The sequence below is a fragment of the Apodemus sylvaticus genome, chromosome 4 (genome assembly GCF_947179515.1).
Source record: "Apodemus sylvaticus chromosome 4, mApoSyl1.1, whole genome shotgun sequence".
NCBI lineage: Eukaryota > Metazoa > Chordata > Mammalia > Rodentia > Muridae > Apodemus > Apodemus sylvaticus.
The window spans coordinates 133,273,556-133,296,442 of NC_067475.1; the positions used below are offsets into that span (position 1 = coordinate 133,273,556).

At 40.3% G+C, this 22,887-nt stretch overlaps 1 protein-coding gene across 1 annotated transcript in view; it reads left to right on the forward strand.

Moving 5' to 3' along the window:
- The window catches only part of Bbs7 (Bardet-Biedl syndrome 7), a 36,941-nt gene that overhangs the window by 6,291 nt on the left and 7,763 nt on the right, over window positions 1-22,887 (forward strand). Inside the window, exons 6-14 of the mRNA XM_052180622.1 lie at window positions 2,093-2,165; window positions 3,101-3,217; window positions 4,645-4,775; window positions 8,371-8,455; window positions 9,273-9,375; window positions 12,146-12,338; window positions 14,109-14,183; window positions 16,186-16,251; window positions 20,897-21,036. Of these exons, the coding sequence (XP_052036582.1) occupies window positions 2,093-2,165; window positions 3,101-3,217; window positions 4,645-4,775; window positions 8,371-8,455; window positions 9,273-9,375; window positions 12,146-12,338; window positions 14,109-14,183; window positions 16,186-16,251; window positions 20,897-21,036 (983 nt within the window). The remainder of the gene's footprint in view (window positions 1-2,092; window positions 2,166-3,100; window positions 3,218-4,644; window positions 4,776-8,370; window positions 8,456-9,272; window positions 9,376-12,145; window positions 12,339-14,108; window positions 14,184-16,185; window positions 16,252-20,896; window positions 21,037-22,887) is intronic.

The following is a 22,887-nucleotide window of genomic DNA, read 5'->3' on the forward strand; positions in this document are numbered from 1 at the left end:
GAAGTTTTTAGAATATATGTGTGTGTGTATATATATATGGAGAGAGAGAGAGAGAGAGAGAGAGAAACGGCTGCCTTCCGCTCACACATCCCCAGCCGCAGTGCCCACCACCACACAGAGAACTTTGATAAGGATAACTGTTTCCCACACTGTTCCCATTTGCTCCTTCATTATTTTTCTAGTCCTCAAAAGCTAAAAAGAAAAATTGGGTATAAGAGGAGGTAACAACTAATTTTAATTTATCGATCATTTAAACACATATAGAATGAAGTACTCAGTAAATAATTCATTGTATAAATAAATGGTAGAATGTTTGCCTAACATGCTTGAAACCCAGCGCTACATAAACCTGATATTGTGGAACAGGCCTGAAGTCTCAGCACACAGGATGTGCAACAGGAGACGCAGAAAGTCAACATCATTCTTAGCTTTGTAAGGAGTCTGAGATCTGCCCAGAATATATGAGATCCTGTTTCAAAATATGCAAAGCAGGAATAAGCAAGCATTCAGCTAGAAGCTACCTAGCTGATTTCTAGATTTTACTTTGTTTCATAAGAGGCTATCTGTATTCTTACTCATTTATTTATTTGTTTGCTTAATTATTTATATGCTCATTTATCATTTTATTTTTTTCTAGACATGGTATTACCATGTGGTTTCTGTATGGACCAGAACTTTGTAGACCAGGATAGGTTCAAACTCAAAGATCCACAAATCTCTACTTCCCAAGTGCTGGGGTCAAAGGTGTGTGCTACCATGCCTGCCCGCCTTCTTATTTTTAAAAATAAATCACCAATGACCTGTGAAAGGAGGGAATGGAACTTTTTTCCTTCTGCTGTGCTCATTTCCTGCCTCTGAGAATACTCCATCCTCTGAACTTGCCTCCTTTACAACTGTGGGTGTTCCTTTTTTACTTGTAGATAGTTATAAATTTTAAGATGATTAATAAAGGATATGCATGGGCCTTTTCCCCATGTTCTAAATCTACATTAAAATATTGTAAGTGGTAAATTCTGAATTATGTAAGTGGCTAAATTGAAAACAAACAAACACAAGGTCAGCTCGTTTTTCTTCTCTATGTAGTAGACAATTCTGCCTCTTCGGTGCCGTGAGTTTGGAGAATACCAAAAGGCAAAGCCAAATTTTTCTTGTGAGCAGCTTTGGGGGTGCACAGAATTTTGAAGGTATTCTATGTTAAACTCCAGTTAATACCAGAGAAGACAGAAGAGATGACCCTTGTTTCTGGAAAGGTTTGAAAGGGGTTCACTAGTCTATGGTTTGCAGATAAGCAACATATTAGAAATGAGAACTCCTCTGTCTAGAAGTTCATTGAATTGTTTAGTTTTTGGATATGGTTAATTATGGTTTTTCTTTTTTTTTCTTTCTTTCTGTTATTTTATTTACATTTCAAATATTATTCCCTTTCTCAGTTTCCCCTCCAGAAACCCCCTATCCCATCCCCCCACCCCTGCCTCTACGAGTGTGCTTATCCATACACCCACCCACCCACTCCTGCCTCACCACCTTAGCATTCCCCTACACTGGGGAATTGAGCCTTTACAGGACCAAGGACCTCTCCTCCCATTGATGCCAGATAAGGCCATCCTCTGCTATATATGTAGCTGGAGCCATGGGCCCCTCCATGTATACTCTTTGGTTGTTGGTTCAGTCCTTGGGAGCTTTGGGGGGTTCTGATTGGTTCATAGTGTTTTTACTCCAATGGGGTTGCAAACCCCTTCAGCTCCTTCAGTCTTTCCCCTGACTCCTTCATTGGGTATAAGTGGATATTAGGAAAAAAAGCTCAGAATAATGGGTTTTCTTTTTCTGATAAAGTTCAAAGTTAAAAAAAATAAATAAAGCTATTGAAAGTAGAGAATATATTATGTATTTTTCTTCTTTACATATATCTCATTTCCAGTGTGTTAATACATACAAAATTATTGACAGACACACTTATGACCTACTTTCTTAAAACACTTTTACTTTAAATGTTATGAGCTATACATTTAGATACTGATGATTCTAATCATGTCCCATATTCTTTTGAATGTTTTTTTCAGTTTCAGTTTTTAAAATCTTTGTTTTCCTTCAGGGATCTAACGTGATGTATGAAATTGAGGTTCCTGGTCCACCCACCGTCTTAGCACTACATAATGGAGATGGAGGTAATCACATCCAGTATTCACAGCCAGCCATGCAAGCCAAGAGGAAGTCAAAGCAGGGAGTTGTCACACAGTGTAGTGGTAGTGTGTTCTCTTCCCCTCACTTCCTGATCAGTTACTGAATTACCAATCAGGGAGCTCCTCATCTTGAAATCATTTGTAGGGAATATGCTTTACCTTGTGACTACCTGGTGACTATTCCATTTTAATTTCTATAACCATAACTACATGGTGTACAGGAAACATGTTTGGTTCTCTTGATGACATTGTTGTCTTAATGAGAGCATAGACGTGAAGGTCACATTGTTAGGATTCCATAGGAACTACCTCAAAGCAGAGCAGTAATAGTCTCAAGTCTACACACTTTCTTCCCCAGAACTCCCAGGGACTAAATCACCAACCAATGAATACATATGGAGGGACCCATGGCTCCAGCCACATATGTAGCAGAGGAGAGGCCCTTGGTCCTGAGAAGGCTCGATGCTCCAGTGTAGGGCAATGCCAGGACAGGGAAGTGCAAGTGGGTGGATTGGTGAACAGGGGAAGGGGAGATAGGATAGGGTGTTTTCGGAGGGGAAACAAGGAAAGGGATAACATTTGAAATGCAAATAAAGAAAAATCTAATGAAAAAAAAGAAAAAAGGACCAGCTTTCTCAGAAAGAAGAAATGCTAGATAAAGTCATCTTAGTTCAGAAAGACTAAATATAACTAAAAGATATAGATTCAACATTCTGGCATTATTGAATCTTTTTCTATTTTTTATGTTTATTTTTCTGATAAATAAAAACAAAAACTGCATATGAATGGTATTATGATGTTTTGATACATATATACCTAATATTTTCCTTTTAAAATTTTTCCTTTGAAAAGTGAGATTTTTACATTAAAATATTTTTAAAAGGTATTTGTACGTTTTTGTTTCTTTTAATTTTAACTAGGTGACTCAGGAGAAGGTGTTCTGTTCGGCACATCAGATGGAAGACTCGGGCTTATTCAGATCACAGCATCCAAACCAATACATAAATGGGAAATTCGGAATGACAAAAAGCGAGGAGGTAGGCTTCCACACAGCTCAGGTTATGAACTGTCAGCAATCATTAATACAATCATGTACAATTGATTCTGCTTGATTTAGTTCTATTCGACAGCAGGCTTGTGATGTACAGAACCACCTCTGATTTACCCATTTGGTTATGGCAACTGTTATACTATAGATATAATTTTTAAACTAAGAAATGCTTACTTGTAGTTTGGGATAGACATACAGGTTAGTACCCTTTAGTCTATGTTAAACCTTTTAACTGGGATAGAAAATTAATGGGAATCTAGGATATAAAGAATGCAGTAGTGGGTCAGAAACTATTCCAAGTTTTTAAAGACTTCATAGATTTCCAAGGATTTACACCCAACTCGGCAGCCAGTGGGCTGGCTCTTTGTATGTGCAGACACTTTGTTCATCTGTTCATCTATCCCTTAGTAGATACTTACTATGGGCAAGAGAGAACAGGTGACAACTCTGCATGCTCACTGTCCCAGTCGGTCATCTGAGGAGAACACAGTAACAGTGTATGGTAGAGGGATGGTGGGAGAGTTCCTCTTAGACTCAGCAATCATAGGAAGAAAGGTGCTTTAGGAAAGGAAAATTTGAGCAGAGAAGATTTGGGAAAAGAATATTCTAAGAGGAAGAAAAAATAATAATTGCAAATCCCAGCTAGATTCACTGGAGGACAGTGGGGAGAGCCGTGCAGCTGAGCAGCAGTGTGCCCGAGGGAAGGATGCAGGAGCAGGGCTAGGACCAGAGGGCCTTGAGATCTTGGAAGAGGGGATTTCAATTAGAGTGCAGTGGGTAGTCCTGGAGAATTGTGTGTGGAAGGTGTGATATGGTCAATGGATCTGGGAAGAAACACACATTGGAAACAGAGAGAGCACTTGGAAGTCATAGTTACCATGGTTTATTATAGTTCAGAGCACCCTGGTTCATCCTTCCTATTACGGAAGTAGAAAGGAGAGAGAGTCGGATATACGTGGAGGCCATGGGTTTGATACAGAGAGGGAAAAGAGTGATGTCTGAGATAGAGCCTAGAGTTGTTTCATCTGTGCAGCCGAGTGCGTAATTTACTGAAATGGAGGATGACCGGAGAGTGAGCAGTGCTGGAACGCTGTAGTAGAGAGGTAAAGAACTGTGCTTGGGGAAGGAAGGGTGTGAGGTGCCACGTGGACAGGAAGGTGCCAAACTGGACACACAAGCCTGGGGCTTACTGACGGTCCGAGCTAAAGGGAGATCAAACATGGGTGCCTCGCTGCGTAAATGTTGTCAAAAGCGTTGGAAAAGAGAGAAACTCCCAATTATGTGCAAAGCTGTTCTTTTTATAATAAATTTTTGATGACTATGTAGTATAAGATATATGAATATATGTCTACAGTGCACCTATCAGTTTCCTATCTCACCACTCTCATTGCTTATAACTCCTCCTTTTTATAGGTATCTTGTGTGTTGACAGCTTTGATATCATGGGCGATGGAGTTAAAGATTTACTTGTTGGGAGAGATGATGGAATGGTGGAAGTGTATAGTTTTGAGAATGCAAATGAACCTGTGCTACGATTTGATCAGGTAAATTCATTTAGAAAGATTTGTGAGGGGACTGGAGTGGTTGCTGTCAGTGTGGAGGACTTGCCTACTGCCCCTAATACTGTAAACCAGAAGCCAAAACAAAACAAAGACTATATACTTACTGTTGGTTAGTTATTGTAGAGATGGTTGATAGTTTGAGTTTTGGTAAATTAAAAAATATAGCACAATATTGTTTTTTAAAAAACAAAATGTTGTTCTATCCCAATCTGGTGGTGAGGCCTCTAAATCCCAACAAGAGGCTGAGGCAGAAGGATCAGGAGCTCAAGGCCTGCCTGGGAAAGTAATCAACTTTAATGAGACTCTGTCCCAGAGCAGAGAAGAAGGCCAGGACGTTGCTCATTGGTAAATACTTTCTTAAAGAGTCCAAGGCTCTAGGTCTGACCAGCAGGACAAATAAGCACTTGTAAAAATGTTGCCATTATCAAAATCTCTAGTCTTTTCTCATGTTTAGTGGCGGAGTATTGCTTGTAGCTGAAGAATAAATTCTTTTTTCATTATCACACTGAAATATAATTTAAAATTTATTAGGTATTAAATATTTTATTCTAGCTTATAAATCATAGCACTGTATAAGGAAAACATATGTTTTGTTTTCATTGATGAGATTGTTGTTTTAACGTTATAAGAGCATAGACATGTAGGCCATACTGTTAGGATTCCTTAGAAACTACCTTAAAGCAGGTACTTCCTAATAATAGTCTCACATCTAAACACTTAAGGGTCTGTTTTCCTAGAAAAGAAGAAATACTAGGTAAATTCATTCTAGTTCAGAAATTTTTTTTTTTTGGTTTGGTTGATTTTTGTTTTTTGTTTTGTTTTGTTTTGCTTTGTTTTGAGACAGGGTTTCTCTATGTAGTCCTGGCTGTCCTGGAACTCACTCTGTAGACCAGACTGGCCTCAAACTCAGAAATCTGCCTGCCTCTGCCTCCCAAGTACTGGGATTAAAGGCGTGTGCCACCACTGCCTGGCTAGTTCAGAAATTTTAAATGTAATTAAAAGGTATAGAGTCAATATAGACAAGCATTCTGGCATACATGGAATTTTTATCTATTTTTATTAATTTATTTTTCTGACACATCAAGGCAAAAACTATATATGAATGGTGGTATATGATGATACCAAATATTTTCCCTTTAAATATTTTAAATTACATCTATTTACAAACTTATATGTTACTTTTTGTGAGGCGGTATTTGTGTGTGTGTTGTGTTTAAGTGCATACCACTGCACACATGCGGAGGTCAGAGGATAACTTTCGGGTATTGGTTCTCTCTTTCCGGTAATCAAACTCAGGTTTCAGTTTAGCAGTAAGCATCTTTACTCACTGAGTTATCTTGCGGGCCCTGAGAATAATGTTTAAATAGTATTAAACATATTTCTTGGGTGAAAATGCTCAAAATGGTTTCTTATAGCCCTTTGAAACATATGGTAGATAAAAGCCACCTGTAGTCGCCCTAGACAGTTGCAAGCACTCTTCCTTTCTGCGCCCTGATTCATGATTCACTATCACAACTTCAAATAAGTAAATGTAAATCCAATGTCCGAACTTCCTACACATATAACTATATTGATGCTCCTTAACAGCTTTCCCTTACGCATCCCTTCCCTACTCCTCAACAACTACAGCAGCCGCCATTCTGCCCTCCAGTCCTGTAAGGAGAGCATGTTCTGCATATGAGTGAGAACATGTGTACTGGGTGTGGCTTACTTCAATTCACATGATTTCCAATTCCATCTGCATTGTTTCAGAACACAGGCTTTCCTTCTTTTGTGGCTATATAGTATTTTGTTTTGTAGACTGGTGTTACCACCGTTGTTTTTGATTACGGCACTGGGATTGGAGAGGGCAGGCTGCTTTAGAAAGAGGTTGAGCATGACTTTGGTTCTTAGGAGAGGGTAGCGTCATGGTGCCCCTGCTGCCAGATTCCCAGTGCTGTGCTTGCAGAGGACCTGCACTTTATTCCGTGTGCATGTCGATGGCCCACAACAGCCTGTGGCTGTGGCTCTGAGACGGTCTGAGGCTTCAGGGTTTTTTGGGTGCAATCATGTGCACATACTTCTCCCACAAACACATAGAAATATATAAATGTGCTAAAGGAATTGCATCTAATTATATTAAAATGCATGAGTCTATTACATTAAAATGAAAGTGTGGGGAAAGTGGAAGGAACATAAAAGCTGACACATACTGTGCATACATTCACACGAGGGGGGGGCAGCTGGTCTAGTGTGTAGAGGTGCCACGCAAACCTGGCAGACTGCTCTCAGTCCCCATGGCCATGTAAGATGGAGCAGGATGGAAAGCTCCTCAGGGTTGTCTGACTGCACGCGCGCAGTGGAGCGTGCATGCCCACACACTTCGAATGAAAGTAAGAGTGGATGCAAAAAATGTGGTATATCTACACAATGGAGTACTATTCAGCCATTAGAAACAATGAATTCATGAAATTCTTAGGCAAATGGATGGAGCTAGAGAACATCATACTAAGTGAGGTAACCCAGACTCATAAGGTGAATCATGGTATGCACTCACTAATAAGTGGATATTAACCTAGAAAACTGGAATACCCAAAACATAATCCACACATCAAATGAGGTACAAGAAGAAAGGAGGAGTGGCCCCTGGTTCTGGAAAGACTCAGTGAAGCAGTATTCGGCAAAACCAGAACGGGGAAGTGGGAAGGGGTGGATGGTAGGAGACGGGGAGAGAAGGGGGCTTACGGGACTTTCAGGGAGTCGGGGGCCAGAAAAGGGGAAATCATTTGAAATGTAAATAAAAAATATATCGAATAAAAAAAAAAAGAAAGTAAAGTTGGAGGAGAAAAAGGAGCAATGTAACATTTCTCTTACTTCCAGTTATTCTAACTGATGTTTCTTCCTTTCCATGTCAGTGATTTTGTATATAATTTTTTCCTAGTATTTAGAGTCAATGGGTATGATTTTTTTTTTAAGATTTATTTATTTTATGTATATGAGTGCTTTATCTGCATGTATGCCTGCATGCCAGAAGAGGGCATCAGAACTCATTGTAGATGTTTGTAAGCCACCATGTGGTTGCTGGGAATTGAACTCAGGACCTCTGGAGAAGCACCCAGTGCTCTTAACTGCTGAACCATCTCTCCAGCTCAGGGTATGATTTTTAAATGCCATGGCTTTATTTAAAATAGTATGTACAACTTCTATAAGGTTATGGTAAAAATTCTAGAAGTTAATTTATGAATATGCAGTGAAAGCATAGATTTTTTTTTCATTAGAGAAAAAGAAAAAAAAATCCTGAAAAAATTTGCAGACTAGACTAAATGTACTAGCTGTTTTGTTTATATAATTTATCAAACCTCTCTTCTTTATATAGTTTTGTCATAAATATACTAGCTATTTTGAATCTTCTTTCCTATATTTAAATATGCTGGAATTTCTTAGCCTTTATTCAGGCTTTCTTCGGTGTCTGCACATGATGACCATACATTAAATATGTATTGAATATCTGGAGACAAGAAGAAAAGTTTTGTGACTTGCTTTGACATGTCTGTGAGATGTCTAAATATTGATGAAGTGGACTTTACATTCACTGTAGATGCTGTCTGAAAGTGTCACGTCGATCCAGGGTGGCTGTGTAGGGAAAGATGGCTATGACGAGATCGTGCTGGCCACATATTCAGGCAAGGCGTTGATAGTGGGCAGTTGAATAAAAACATTTCTGGGCTTAATAAGTTTTTTTGACTAATTTTATTACATCCACGTGTGCATATGTGTGTGACAGAGAGAGATTTGGTACATGTGCTTGCAAAGCCTGGCCACCGAGGTCATGTTGGGAGGGAGGGAAGCAATCACTGCATGGTGTCTGACCTCTTCCACACAGGCGTCCTGCCGTATCTACCCGTCAAGTCCCTCTCCCTATCCAAATAAATGTAATATTAAAAAAAATAAGGAAGATGGCTGGGGTATAGCTCAGTGGTTTTATTGGCTCAAATGTGTAGGGCCCTGTATTAGATATAAATTTTGAATAGTATTTTGAAGACAGCTTAGCCTGTCTCTAGTACCTTTAAAATTAAATTATATTGTTCAACTTAAAGAGGAAATATTTACTAAAATCAAGATTATGTTTTGGCCTAATGTATTTCATATAAAAACTTAATTTTGAAGTTTAAAAAAAAATCTCACAGTGCAAATTTTCATGACAATAATTAGCACCAGCTAAGTTGGCTTTGTCAGCCACATTTGAATTTGCCAGAATGTACCGACTTATACCATAATTGAAAACTGAAGATTTTAAGAATTGAAAAATTGTAATGTCACAAAATGCTTGAGTACTTCCCTTATGGTGTGAATATTTTTCAGCTTGAATTTTTTGTTCCATTTTCTAAGAAGCCCTGGGCTTTTAGGTCGATGGTGGTGGACAAAGGGGGGTGTAATTAGGGTTCTACCTGCTGTTACCCTCAGCACTAAGACACGTGTATCTGTAATTCATCTTTCCAGGCTGGGTGACAGGGCTGACCACAGAGCCCACTCATAAGGAAAGTGGGCCAGGGGAAGAACTAAAACTTAATCAGGAAATGCAGAATAAGATTTCTTCTTTAAGGTAACGTTTTTTGCCTTTGCTGTTTCCCTCTCAATGTTTGCACTTGTTTCTTCTTGTTAATCATAGGACCACATGCTTTATTTTATTGTTATGGATACATATCAATAAAATTGGAATGATTGGAATGATACATCTCATAAAAGTTATATAGACTTGAGAAAATTAGCCGTAAGTGCTGATTAATATTTCGAGTTTGAATTATACCTACCTCTGCATTATTCTTTCAGTTTTGCGTTGTGGGACATGGTCTCACATAGCCCAGGGTGTTCCCCAACCCATTCTGTAGCTGAAGACGCCTTGAAGTCCTGACCCTCTGTTTCTGCCGGCCAGGTACTGGATCCCAGGGGTGCTCTACCGCACCCATCTGGGGCAATATTCTGGCCTACTGATCAGGAATTGCATTGTTTTCATTTGCTTAGCTGAAGTAGTACAGAGTTTGGCTTCTGTTTTCCCAAAGCATTATAAATAAATGAACAGAGGTGACTAAAGTTTTTCTTTAACTCTAATGTTGACTTCCTGTGAACCCCTCTGATCTGTAAAAGTCTCTTGCTGGACCTACATAGTTACTGATTCCCTCCAGTTCTGAGACTGCTTTCACAGCTCTCTCAATTCCATATGTCTTGAGAAAAGTAGACCCCATGCTCACATATAATAAGGAAATGGAAGATAATAAAAGTTTTATTGACTGAGCACCCTGTAGCCCTTGATAACTTGTTGGGAAAGTGAGAGCTCACCTTTTTTTGGCATAGTTGAAGGCTACAAGAACTTTTAAGGCAAGAGATGCCACAGTTACCAGTAGCATATTCTTGTTTGTAAAGACCACTAGGAAGTCATTATACAAACTAATATGCCTGATTCACTCAGGGAATCTTAGTTTCTGCAATAGGAAATAGGAAGATGGCTCAGCAGATAAAGCACTTGTCAGGAAACCATGATGTCCAGAGTTTAGAGCCCCAGAACCAATGGAAAGAGCTGGGCAGATGTGGAGGCCTACCTATAATCCCAACACTCAGGAGGCAGTGATGGAGGCTGGCAGGCACTAGCTAGCTACACTAACTACAGTTACAAATCCAGGTTCAGTGAGAAACCTTCCCTCAATAAATAGTGACCAAGAAGGTCCTACACCAATTTCTAGCCTCAACACACATATGACACACATGCATTTGCACCCATACATAGTGTATCTACATGCATGCAAACATATGAGCACACATATATAGCACACACATATGTACTGAGATTTCTAAAAATGTGTTTCTTTAAAAAAAACCCACAGAAATATAAAAATGTGCTTTCATTTTAATCCCAGGTGTAGGGATGTGGGGCAGCAGCTGACTATGATTTGTCTCATGCTCTAGCAGAGATGTGGTTTTACCAGCTGCAGACAATTTCTCCAACTGTGCAACATTGGAATTCCGGGAACTTTTCAGAGAATATTAAATGCTAGAGCCCTGAGAGGCAAGTTGGTAGTTGATGGTTGGTGGTTGGGGTGTGTGTGTGTGTGTGTGTGTGTGTGTGTGTGTGTGTGTGTGTGTGTGTGTGTGTGTGTGTGTAATTTGTTAGTAGTCATGATCAAAGAAGGAACAAAAGGAAAGAAATTAGACTCAAGGATCTGTCTCTCTCCCTCTCTCTCCTTCTCTCTCCCTCTCTCTCTCCCACCCCTCCTCTTTATCCTTCTTACTTCCAATCTAGTGATAGAGGGTGAAACTGGGGGATAAAGAGTGGATAAAAGAACCCACCAAGTGGCAAGTACCAACTATATACATACTTTTTTAAAAGCATCAAATAGAGCTAGTGACTATTATTAGTTCCTCAGTGCAGTACCTAGAAGAGATCGTCAGATCCTTTGAAACTGGAGTTACAGTTGTGTGCTGCCGTGTGGGTGCTGGAACTTGAACCTGAGTCCTCTGCAAGAGCAGCCAGTGATCTTCACAGCTAAGCCATCTCTCCACCCCCTACCCAGTAACTTTTTAAAGTAATGCAGTCTTCCCCTTCTTGATCATACTAGAATATAAGCTGTGTTACAAACTTTTATTCCTTTAGTTAGCACATGGAACACTGGGGTAAATATGTAATATTGATTATAAATATTTCCTGGATAAATTAATATGTTCCTTTGTTTACTGTATACATCCCATTCATTCTCCTTCTCAGACCTTTCCCCCTAAATCTGGGCTAGCTGCCTTCATATTGGCCCCACTGTTTCTTCATTTTCATGTAACCTTTGCCTTCAACAAAACACCCCTTGACAACACTCACAGAGAATCTGCTGCAACAGTCGATGGACTGTCAGTGAGAGGTGTCACTGTTTCACCAGCCTTGTCGTCTCCAGCGTGTTAATACTTGGTGACCTCCTCCCTATTTTGTGCATCTACCTTAAGTGTCTATAGAAGTATATATTCAGCTGGCTTCATGCTTTTGTTTGTCCTTAGGTCCTCTGTGTGTTCTTGATTTGGTTTCTCTCTGATCAGTGCTGCATGCAGCTGCCACCATGGTAAGGTGTTGGAGATGGTCACTTGCAGCCTGCCTATTGCAGCTCTATTAATATTACTGTTATTGGACTGAGCAGATGTTTTAGCTTTTGGATCAATGATAAACGATGTGGAGTCATTTGTTTAGTCATGGAAACAAAAGTATTCCTGTTGGTGTGAAACAGCTTAGCCTCTAAACCTGGTCTCTCAAAAGGAAATATCCCCCTTTTTTGTACACACTGCAGTGTGATCTCAAATGTCAGTGGGAGACAAGACTGTTTGTGTGTGCTTACCTGCAGGACTGAATTAGAACATCTGCAGCTTAAGGTGCTTCAGGAGAGAGAAAATTACCAACAGTCTTCACAGTCAAGCCAAGCAAAGTCAACTGTCCCTTCATTCAGTATAAATGACAAGTTCACATTGAATAAAGATGATGCTAGCTACAGCCTTGTCTTAGAAGTGCGGACTGCAATAGATAATGTCTTAATACAGGTAAGCACAATGCCTTGGTTCTTAATGTTAAGCTAGATCTGTCTTTTTGGCAAACCACACACACACACACCACTTATTATTAATAAACATTTTTAATTCTAGACAGTAATGTTAAATGTTTACAAATCTACTGTTAGGTAGTCAGTTTCCTTATAGGATAGGTTATTTGAGTTATATCTTTACCTTTTATTTATTATATAACCAAAAGATGAGTGAACCCCAGTTTCCAGGAGGAATAGAAAGGACTACAGGATTTCCTTCTTTGGTCACCTTCTAGGAGAATCTTGTTGTTGTTGCTTATTTGTTTGTTTGTTTGAGACAGTGTTTTTCTGTTACTCTGACTATTCTGAAACTCACTCAACTCCAGTGTCTGCTGGGTGGTGTAGCCTGTAACTGCAGTGCTCCCAGGGCTGAGGCAGAGGGACTGCTGCAAGTAAGACCTGCCTCAAACATAAACAAACAACGCAAGGAAGCCTCCAATATTTAATGCCTTTCTGAAAACATTTTCTGAATCTCTAGATACTAAGATGGTAGCTTACTTATTAACCCAGTAGATTCTAACTAGGCCAGTAAGCAAAGTAGATAATCTCAACAGGTGAATTTAGGGATAATAATGGGTAACTAACAACTATTTTTTGTTATTTTTTTAAAATTGAGTTGGAATATAGGCATGAAATAGAAAAAGACAAATGGAAAATAATTAGATGAAAACCCGATAAAAGTGGGAGGGCATTAAACTGGAAGAAGGACATGTATCTGTCGAAAAGATGCAATAAAGAAATGGATTATTAATTAAATAGAAAAAGCCTTCTTCAGTTGTGTCAGTTCACAAGCTGTCACACTGACCCTGTCTAGGAGCCCCAGTCTCACAATCCACAGGGCAGCAGCTTTCTCTTAGAAACTGCTCTGCTGAGGAGGCCACATAATTGCCTATGTAACAGATGAATACTTTCAGCTTGATAAAAATGAGCCATTGCCTGGGGAGTGGCTCGGTTGCTGAAGTGCTTGCTGTGCAAGCATCAGGCCATGGGTGTGGATCTGTAAGTGGCTGTGTGTCTAGAACCCCAGCACTGGGCAGAGAGAGGTAAATCCCTGTGGCTTTCTGGTCAAAAACTAAGGTGGAAAATGACCAAGAAAGACACCTACACACGCACGACCATGCACACATTCATATACCCGCACACCACACTATACTCAGAATGGCTCTGTGATTAAAGCCCATGATAACCTCTTTTCACTAATAAAAACAGAAAAATAGGAAGATTGTTCTTTACTGAAATAAGAGTGTTCTATGATTTCTGATAACCTAAATATTAAATACATAATTGTAAAATAAAATTTATTCTTTACTGAACTTACTTTCTAGAAATATAAACCATTAGGTAGTGCAAAGCCCAACACTCAGAAGTATGAGGAATACCCCAAGTTTTAAGGCCAGACTCCCTGGTGAGACCCTTTTTCAAAAAAAACAAATGGAGAAGTCAGGAGTGACACATGCCTTTAATCCCAGAAATGGAAAGGCAGAGGTGGACAGATTGGTGTGAGCTCGAGGCCAGCCTGGTCTATGTAGAGTTCTACACTAGCTAGCTAGCAGTACATGGAGAGAGCTTGTCTCAAACACCACCACCGAACAGGGAAGGAGGGCTGTATTCCAACTCTCACATTTGAAAGCATATAAGAACTATAACTAGGGAGAATCCTTAGAGTAAACATTCTGTGGATACTTTTAGGTTTCCATCTGACCTTTCTGTTTTTAACTATTTGCTGTAGAGTGATGTTCCAATAGATCTACTTGATGTGGATAAGAATTCTGCCGTTGTGAGCTTCAGCAGCTGTGACACAGAGGTGAGCTGAGAAACAAACAAACCCTGTCGTCCCTGGTTTGTGTCGCTCTGCTGAGTGACCCTGTAATGCTGCCAGGGTTTGAAGCTGCTGCTTGTGTGTTTCCATGTGGACTTTTCTCTCAGAATCTGCCTGTCCTTTCCCCGTCCTCAGACATCCTGACCTTGAGGCCCAGGCTCCTCGAGGCTCTCAGCCCTGTACTCACGACCCTGCCCCTCTGGGAACTCACTCTAGGCCCTACCTTGTCCTGCTACACAACTTGCCCCTTTAGCTTCCCTACCTCCAGTCTTGCCACTCACCTCAAGACTGCTGTGTGCTGCCACCAGAGGGGTCTTTGTAAAGCACAAATGTCACTGAATCATTTCTCAAAACCTTTTTAAGGGCCCTGTTGGATGTAAGTCTAGATCTTGATTGTGCCTAGAAGTGTCTCTGTTTCAGCTCTTAGTGATATCCCAACTCACCTCTCAGCCGGTGCTACCTCTCCTTTCATGCAGTCATGCCATGCCAAAGAAGTCCTTCGAAGTCTTTCCTGAAAATGCTATGACTTTGTACATACATTAGCAAATATCCTTTCCTCCCCTTGGTCTTTCTGATACACTCTGGGACTTCTCAGGAAGTGGCCGTTCGGTGGGCGTCTGTTGAGCCCTCAGTCTCTGTGAAGGACCTGTAAATCGATGACGCCATGCCCGCTGCACCTTCCTTCTCATTCCTACTGGCAGAGAGCGGCTCAGAGCAGGGTATGGGTCCTGAAGAGAACTTAAGAGATAAGAGAAAACCCATTATTAGATGCACTAGAGAAGATGATCAGAGAAGAGATAGTGACAGGATTTGGTAGGTAGTTATGTGTATATATAGAAATTCAGATGAGGATGTAACTCTGTGGTAGACTGCTTGCTCAACACATTTGAGGGCCTGGGTATGATCCCCGAACTACCAAAGGAAATAAGGAAATAAATAAGGAAATAATGTAGATTAAGAAAAGGTTGAAGACTATATGACGTATGAAGGGCTTATTTTGCTCATTTATTTACTGTTGGGGCAGAATAACATGAATTTATTCAGTGAATAACATCGCTTGGCTGAAACCTTCTATGTAGCCCTGGCTAGCCTCAAACACAGCGGTCTATCTGCCTCTGCCTCGCAGGTGCTGGGATTAACATTATGCACTACTACACCCAGCAGATGAGTCTATTTTAAATATAATCTCATAGTAAACATTTTCTTTTTCTTAAGAGAAGAAACTCTAAATCATTCGTGTCATTGATTTAAGGTTTGTCATATGTTTTTTGTCAGTAAACATTAAGAGCCTGCTTATATGAAAACAAATCTAATGACCTGGCCATGGTGGCTCACACCTTTAATCGCAGCACGCAGCACTTGGTGGTGGCAGGAGCTCAAGCTCATCCCAAACTCGTTAGCAGTTACCCTGTCTCACCCCTCCCGAGGGAAGTAACAGCAAGTGTAATACATATTTTTATTCTGGATTTGCTCTGCTAGAGCAAGGGTCTGTGGGGTCTGCGATGTTGCCCAGTTGGCAGAGTGCTTGCATGAACAAAGCCCAGGGAACCGTGCCCTGCACTTCCTGAACCTGGTTAGTGGTTTAAGCCTGTGATCCCATCACTCGGAGGAAACGGGCGGCTTAGAGGTCTTAGGTTTGCTTGGTTACAGGGCTGTGCCAATCTAGGACGCACAGCACCCTATATCTTAAAAAGCATTTAACCAGTTTTATCTATATCACCGTATAAGTATTTGAAAAGCTTATTTTATGCTAATTTAAAACTTGTTTCCTGCACTGTGGCTTCTTAAGAAATTTGGGGAATTTGAATTATTTTAAAAAGTAGGAAGACAAATAGTCATCTCCAGATAGCTATCCCTTTCAGTATATGGCCTCCTCCTCACCATCTTCTTGTTGCTCCTAATCCTTTTTTAAAGTGAGCATTATTCAAGTAAATAGCAAACTATTACTAATAGTCTTTTGTTGTTTCTCAACTTTACATTCTTCCAGTCAAACGACAACTTTCTTCTTGCCACATACCGGTGCCAGGCAAATACCACCAGGCTGGAGCTCAAGGTAAAGTTGTTAGCAATCGCCTTTGTCTCTTTATTTTTGTTTTTGATGCTCAAGAACAAGTCTGATACAGGGCGGGGGTGGGGGGGGGGGTGGGGGGGGGTGGCACACGCCTGTAATCCCAGCACTCTGGGAGGCAGAGGCAGGCGGATTTCTGAGTTCAAGGCCAGCCTGGTCTACAGAGTGAGTTCCAGGACAACCAGGGCTACACAGAGAAACCCTGTCTCAAAAAAAAAAAAAAAAAAAAAATCCAAGAAACAAACAAACAAACAAAAAAACCAAGTCTGACAAGTTTGGGGCTATAACTGTGTGTGTGTGTGTGTGTGTGTGTGTGTGTGTGTGTGTGTGTGTGCGTGCATGTCCTCACCCACCTCTCCAGCCTCTTTACCTTTATTTCCGAATGGCACCACACCCGCTGTGAGTGCTTAGTAACCTTCTCTGGAGCCACTGCTCTGGAGCTTCCCTCCTCCGGGGAATTTCTAGATTTCTTTACTTTTGGCAGGTAGTGGGGACTAAGTTTGGGCTCACTTTATAGCCCAGGCTGGACTTGAACTTTGGCAGTTAGTCTTCAGCGTGCTGGGATTACACTGTGTGCGCCATGCCTGGCTTTGCTGGTTCTAGTCTGGAACGTCTAAGCATGCTTGGAGTGGTGATTAACCCATAGCAATCTTGTTTTATGTTACTTGCCACCTAAAATCATTCTAAAGCAAATCCAGTGGATTTAAATTTTATTTGTAAATATTTTAGCATATTTAAAAGATGAGTGCTCTTTTTAAAAAATATATCATACTATTTTCAATCAAAATTGGACAATTATTATTACTATCAAGTATAATATTTAAATTCCACTGATTTACTTTTCTATATTTATCTATACATGGTTTAAATGTAACAGAATTATTGAAATTGTGTAGTTATTGTATTTTCCTACTGTTTAGATTTTGCTAATTGAATTCTAGTCATTTAATTTTTACTTTTGTCCCAGGCCTGCATTCTAAATCCAAAGTCCTAAAATCCACATTCTTCCAAACAAAAGCATGGTCAGGCCATTACAACAATACCCAACTCCCAATACCAACTTCTTAGTTAGGGTTTTACTGCTGTGAACAGACACCATGACCAAGACAACTCTTATAAAGACAACATTTAATTGGGGCTGGCTTACAGGTTCAGAGGTTCAGTCCATTATCATCAAGGCAGGTGGGAACATGGCAGCATCCAGGCAGGCATGGAGCAGGAGGAGCTGAGAGTTCTATATCTTCATCTGAAGGCTGCTAACAGAATACTGGCTTCCAGGCAGCTAGGATGAGGGTCTTAAAGCTCACGTCCACAGAGACACACCTACTCCAACAGGGCCACACCTTCTAATAGTGCCACTGCCCGGGCCAAGCATATGCAAACCAGCACACTAACTGAAACACATCCATGCAGAGTTGCATGTGTTTCATTTTGCACATGAATACAGCCACACAAATGAACAGGGATCTAGATGCTTGAGAATTAACATTTTAAGGGACTTGCACCTTTGTCCTACTTTTCCATGTTGTATAATTTTAAAATAATCTGAATTTCTATATTCATTATTAAAATAGTTTTATAAATAAATTACATTTATTTTAATGCTCTTTTTTATTATAGAAGATATATGCTACCAATGTCAGCTTACCTTTTAAAAATAAACCTCCAGGTGTTTTTTAATATCTATTTTTCTTTATATATTTTTTGTTTTGTTATGTTTTTTTGAAACTGATCTCTCTACATAGTCTTGGAACTTACTATGTAGACATAACTAGTCTTGAACTCACAGAGATCTGCCTGCCTCTGTGTTCCAAGTGCTGTGATCAAAGGCATGTTCTACTGTAACTGGCCCTTTCTGAATTCTTATTCATCATCTTCGTTAAAAATTTTACCTTTTTCCTTTTCACACTTGCAAAGAATTTTGTTTTAAACATTAATTTATATTTAACACTTAGATAAAAGATTATTTTCTTCATGTACTGGAAAAGCATGAATTAAAATCTCAGGTATAGAATTTACTTTTGTGGTATGAGAGAGAGCTGGCCAGGCGGTGGTGGCGCACCCCTGTAATCCCTGCACTTGGGAGCCAGAGGCAGGTGGATTTCTGAGTTCGAGGCCAGCCTGGTCTACAGAGTGAGTTCCAGGACAGCCAGGGCTATACAGAGAAACCCTGTCTCGAAAAACCAAATCCAAAAAAAAAAAAAAAAAAAAAAAACCTCCAAGAGAGAGAGCTGGCAAGACAAGTCAAAGAGGCTGTACGCCTCAAGCATTACTCTGATATTATGTCTTTGCAGTTTAGTAAGTCAGTCTTGGTGTTTTCTTTTTATTTTATTTTATTTTATTTTATTTTTAATATTTTTATTTTCTATATTCTTTGTTTACATTCCAAATGATTTCCCCTTTCCCGGATCCCCCCTCCCCATATGTCCCATAAACCTTCTTCTCTCCATCCCTTCTCCAATCACCTCCCTCCTTTTTCTCTGTCTTTATATTCCCTTCCCATGCTAGATCAATCCTTTCCAGGATCAGGACCCTCTCCATACTTCTTCATGGGAGTCATTTGTTATGCGATTTGTGCCTTGGGTATTCAGGGCTTCTGTGCTAATTAATATCCATTTATCAGAGATTGCATTCCATGTGTATTCTTTTGTGATTGGGTTACCTCACTTAGGATGATATTTTCCAGATCAACCATTTGCCTAAAAATTTTGTGAATTCATTGTTTCTAATTGCTGAGTAGTATTCCATTGTGTAAATACACCACATTTTCTGTATCCATCCCTCCTTTGAGGGGCCTCTGGGTTCTTTCCAGCTTCTGGCTATTATAAATAAGGCTGCTATGAACATAATGGAGCATGCATCTTTATTGCATGCTGGGGAATCCTTTGGGTATATGCCCAGGAGAGGTATAGCATGGTCCTCTGGAAGTCTCATGTCCAGTTTTCTGAGGAACCTCCAGACTGATTTCCACAGTGGTTGTACCATCTTACAGCCCCACCACACTCTGAGGGACATTTCTTGCTGGTCAAAGGAAAAATACAACAAGAAGAACTCTCAATCCTGAACATCTATGCTCCAAATGCAAGGGCACCCTCATTCATAAAAGAAACTTTATTAAAGCTCAAAGCACACATTGCACCTAACACAATAATTGTGGGTGACTTCAACACTGCACTTTCCTCAATGGATCAGGAAAACAGAAACTAAACAGGGACACAATGAAACTAATTGAAGCTTTGGACCAATTAGATTTAACAGATATATATAGAACATTCTATCCTAAAACAAAAGAATATACCTTTTTCTCAGCACCTCATGGTACCTTCTCCAAAATCAACCATATAATTGGTCACAAGACAGACCTCAACAAATATAAGAAGATCGAACTAATCCCATGCCTCCTATCAGATCACTATGGAGTAAAAGTGGTCTTCAATAGCAACAAAAACAACAGAAAACCCACATACACGTGGAAACTGAACAATATTCTACTCAATGATACCTTGGTCAAGGAAGAAATAAGGAAAGAAATTAAAGACTTTTTAGAACACAATGAAAATGAAGACACAACATACTCAAATCTATGGGACACAATGAAAGCAGTGCTAAGAGGAAAACTCATAGCCCTGAGTGCCTCCAAAAAGAAAATGGAGAGAGCATACATTACCAGCTTAATGACACACCTGAAAGCCCTGGAACAAAAAGAAGCTATTTCACCCAGGAGGAGTAGAAGGCAGGAAATCATCAAACTCAGGGCCGAAATCAATCAAGTAGAAACCAAGAGAACCATACAAAGAATCAACAAAACCAGGAGCTAGTTCTTTGAGAAAATCAACAAGATAGATAAACCCTTAGCCAGACTAACCAAAGGACACAGAGGCAGTATCCAGATTAACAAACTTAGAAATGAAAAGGGAGATATAACAACAGAAACTGAGGAAATTCAAAAAATCATTAGATCCTACTACAAAAGCCTATACTCAACACAACTGGAGAATCTGGAGGAAATGGACAGTTTCCTAGACAGATATCCAACACCAAAACTAAATCAGGATCAAATAGTCTTGGTGTTTTCAACTCTTTCCAGATCCACCCAGCCATATCACAATATCCCGGGAGAGTGCCCCAGTGCAGGGGTAACTGTTATAACAGGCTCTCTACTTTTTCTCTGGAAACATTTATTTCTCTGAACAGACTTGTAACAATACTTCTGTATAATCCCCAATTCTGAGAAAATGAAGTATTTTAATTTAGTTTAAGTTATTTCCAGAATTTACATTTCTATTTGACAAAAATGCCCAGTTTTTATTATTTTTCTTGTGAATATTTAAGTATAGTATGCACGCATCCTTCGCACATGCAGGGTACTATCTGAGAATGAGCATGTAACCTTTGAGCGATGAGTGTGGAAAGATGAAAATCCATGATGGTGATAACTGGGAGGATGATTAATATTGATAAAGACTGCCAAAGTCATTTGATGTATGCTCACGATGGAAAGTGTTTGACAGATGCTTTGTATCCGTCAGAATACTCCAGGACAGACTGGACAGAAGCATTCAATACCTAAGTAAACGTATGAGAATATATTTATGCTGCTAACTTTTCCTTTCTCCTTTTATGTTATCAGATTCGTTCAATTGAAGGCCAATATGGCACACTCCAGGCCTATGTGACTCCAAGAATCCAACCGAAAACCTGTCAGGTCCGCCAATACCACATCAAACCTCTATCTCTCCATCAAAGAACTCACTTTATTGACCATGACAGGTATAGATCTGGGGAGAGTGGTGTTTCTGTAAGATAGTACATTCAGACAAGCCTGCTTTTATTTTTGATTACATGTTATTGACTATATGTGTGTATGCATGTTTTCATGTGTTGTGAGTGCAAAGGTGCTGTGGTGTGTATGCTGCGGTCTGGTGACAGCTTCAGGACGTTGGTGCCCTGTCTCCACTGTGTGAATCTAAGGATAGCACTCAGCTGCCAGGCTTGGCACGAGGGCTTTACACCAGGATCTCAACCAGCTCCAACCCAGCTTCCTTTTCTACCCACCGCATGCTCCGGGGTCCACTGCCCCACTCCCAAGACCCTTGCTCCAGGACAGGTCAAGTCCCCAGCCCACCTTGAATCCTCAGAGAAGGGACACACACTCAGCTTCTCACTTCTCAGCTTGTGGCACAATTGCTGGGTGCAGATATCTCCTGCCTGAAAATTTGTACCCTTATCAATTTATTATCTCTGTCTCTCCCTCTGCCCTGGGAGCACTAAACTTAGTGGCTTGTATCCGCTAGCGCCCCCACCCCCACCCCCAGACAGCATCTCTGGTTCCCACCCACAGTGGAGACTGCAGGCCCTAGCTGCCCTGAAACCTCCCATGATTGCTACTTTCTTGTTCCAAACAGTGGCAGGAAAGCCCCTCTCTCTTTCCCTTTGACTCCTTTTCCTCCTGGGACACAGAAGTCCCACCTGTGCCTTCTATCCAGCAATTGCCCCCACAGCCGTCTTTATTGACAAGTCAAGAACCAGTTGGGGAACAAGACCTTGGGGACAGAACCTCCCCTCACAAGGCTTGCTGGGGTTGGAGAGTTACTGCAACAGTTACCTGTCACCACCTTTGGCTCTTATGATTTCTGTTCCTTCTTCCACAAAGATTCCTGAGCCTTAAGGAGATAGCTGTGATATAGGTACCCTGTTTAGTACTGAGCATTCCAAAGTTATTCTCTTCACAATGACAAGTTGTGGGCTTTTGTATCAATTACCATCTACTACAAGAAGACGCTTCTCTGAAGAAGGTTGGGCAATGCACTGATCTATGGGAATAAATATGTCATTACGAATTATTTTACTGTATGTTTCTTTAGCAGAATAATAATAGTATGTTCCTCTAGAGTCCATGAACCTTTCTAGCCAAGGTTCTTAGCCACATTGATAGTGTCAGGTATAGTTTGCATCACATGAAGTGGGCCATAAATCCATTTTTTAAGTGTTTGGCTAATCCTATAATATTTGTACCACTATTGTAACAAAGAATATATCTTGCAGACAGGTAATTATTGTAGCTCACATGGATGAGACCAATTATCTCTTTTCTCTACCAGGAGCATGTGTAACACCTTGCAGCACTGGAAAAACTAACCAGCAGGGGCTAAGATACCAGCTGAGTGTCAGCTAAATTTCTCCTCCTTTTATGACATGAATATGTGGTATCTTCTGCAATAGGCTTTCACCGTCAAGGTGTGGAAGATAATAGCACTGGCAATATTCTGTTATGTTTGGGGGTGGGGTGCAAGCTATAGGATCCCATTAAGCCAACAACTCAAAAGGATGAAATCCATTTCTAGTACTGGGGATTTTATTTGGTAGTATATTATGTCTAATTGTGTGTGTGTGTGTGTGTGTGTGTGTTAGGAAGCTTCTACAGTGGTAGGTTCCATGTGACTTTTTCAAAAGGCCTCCAGTGTTACTTATTCCTCTCCGTATTCCCTGCCTTCCCATCCTCCCCCACCCCATTTCATCTTCCGGCTCTAATCCCCCTTTATCCCTATATAGCACTGCTTTTTATTTCCTCTTCCTGTGAAGATCCCCTCCTCTGTGAGTAAACATATCTAAAGCTTAAGA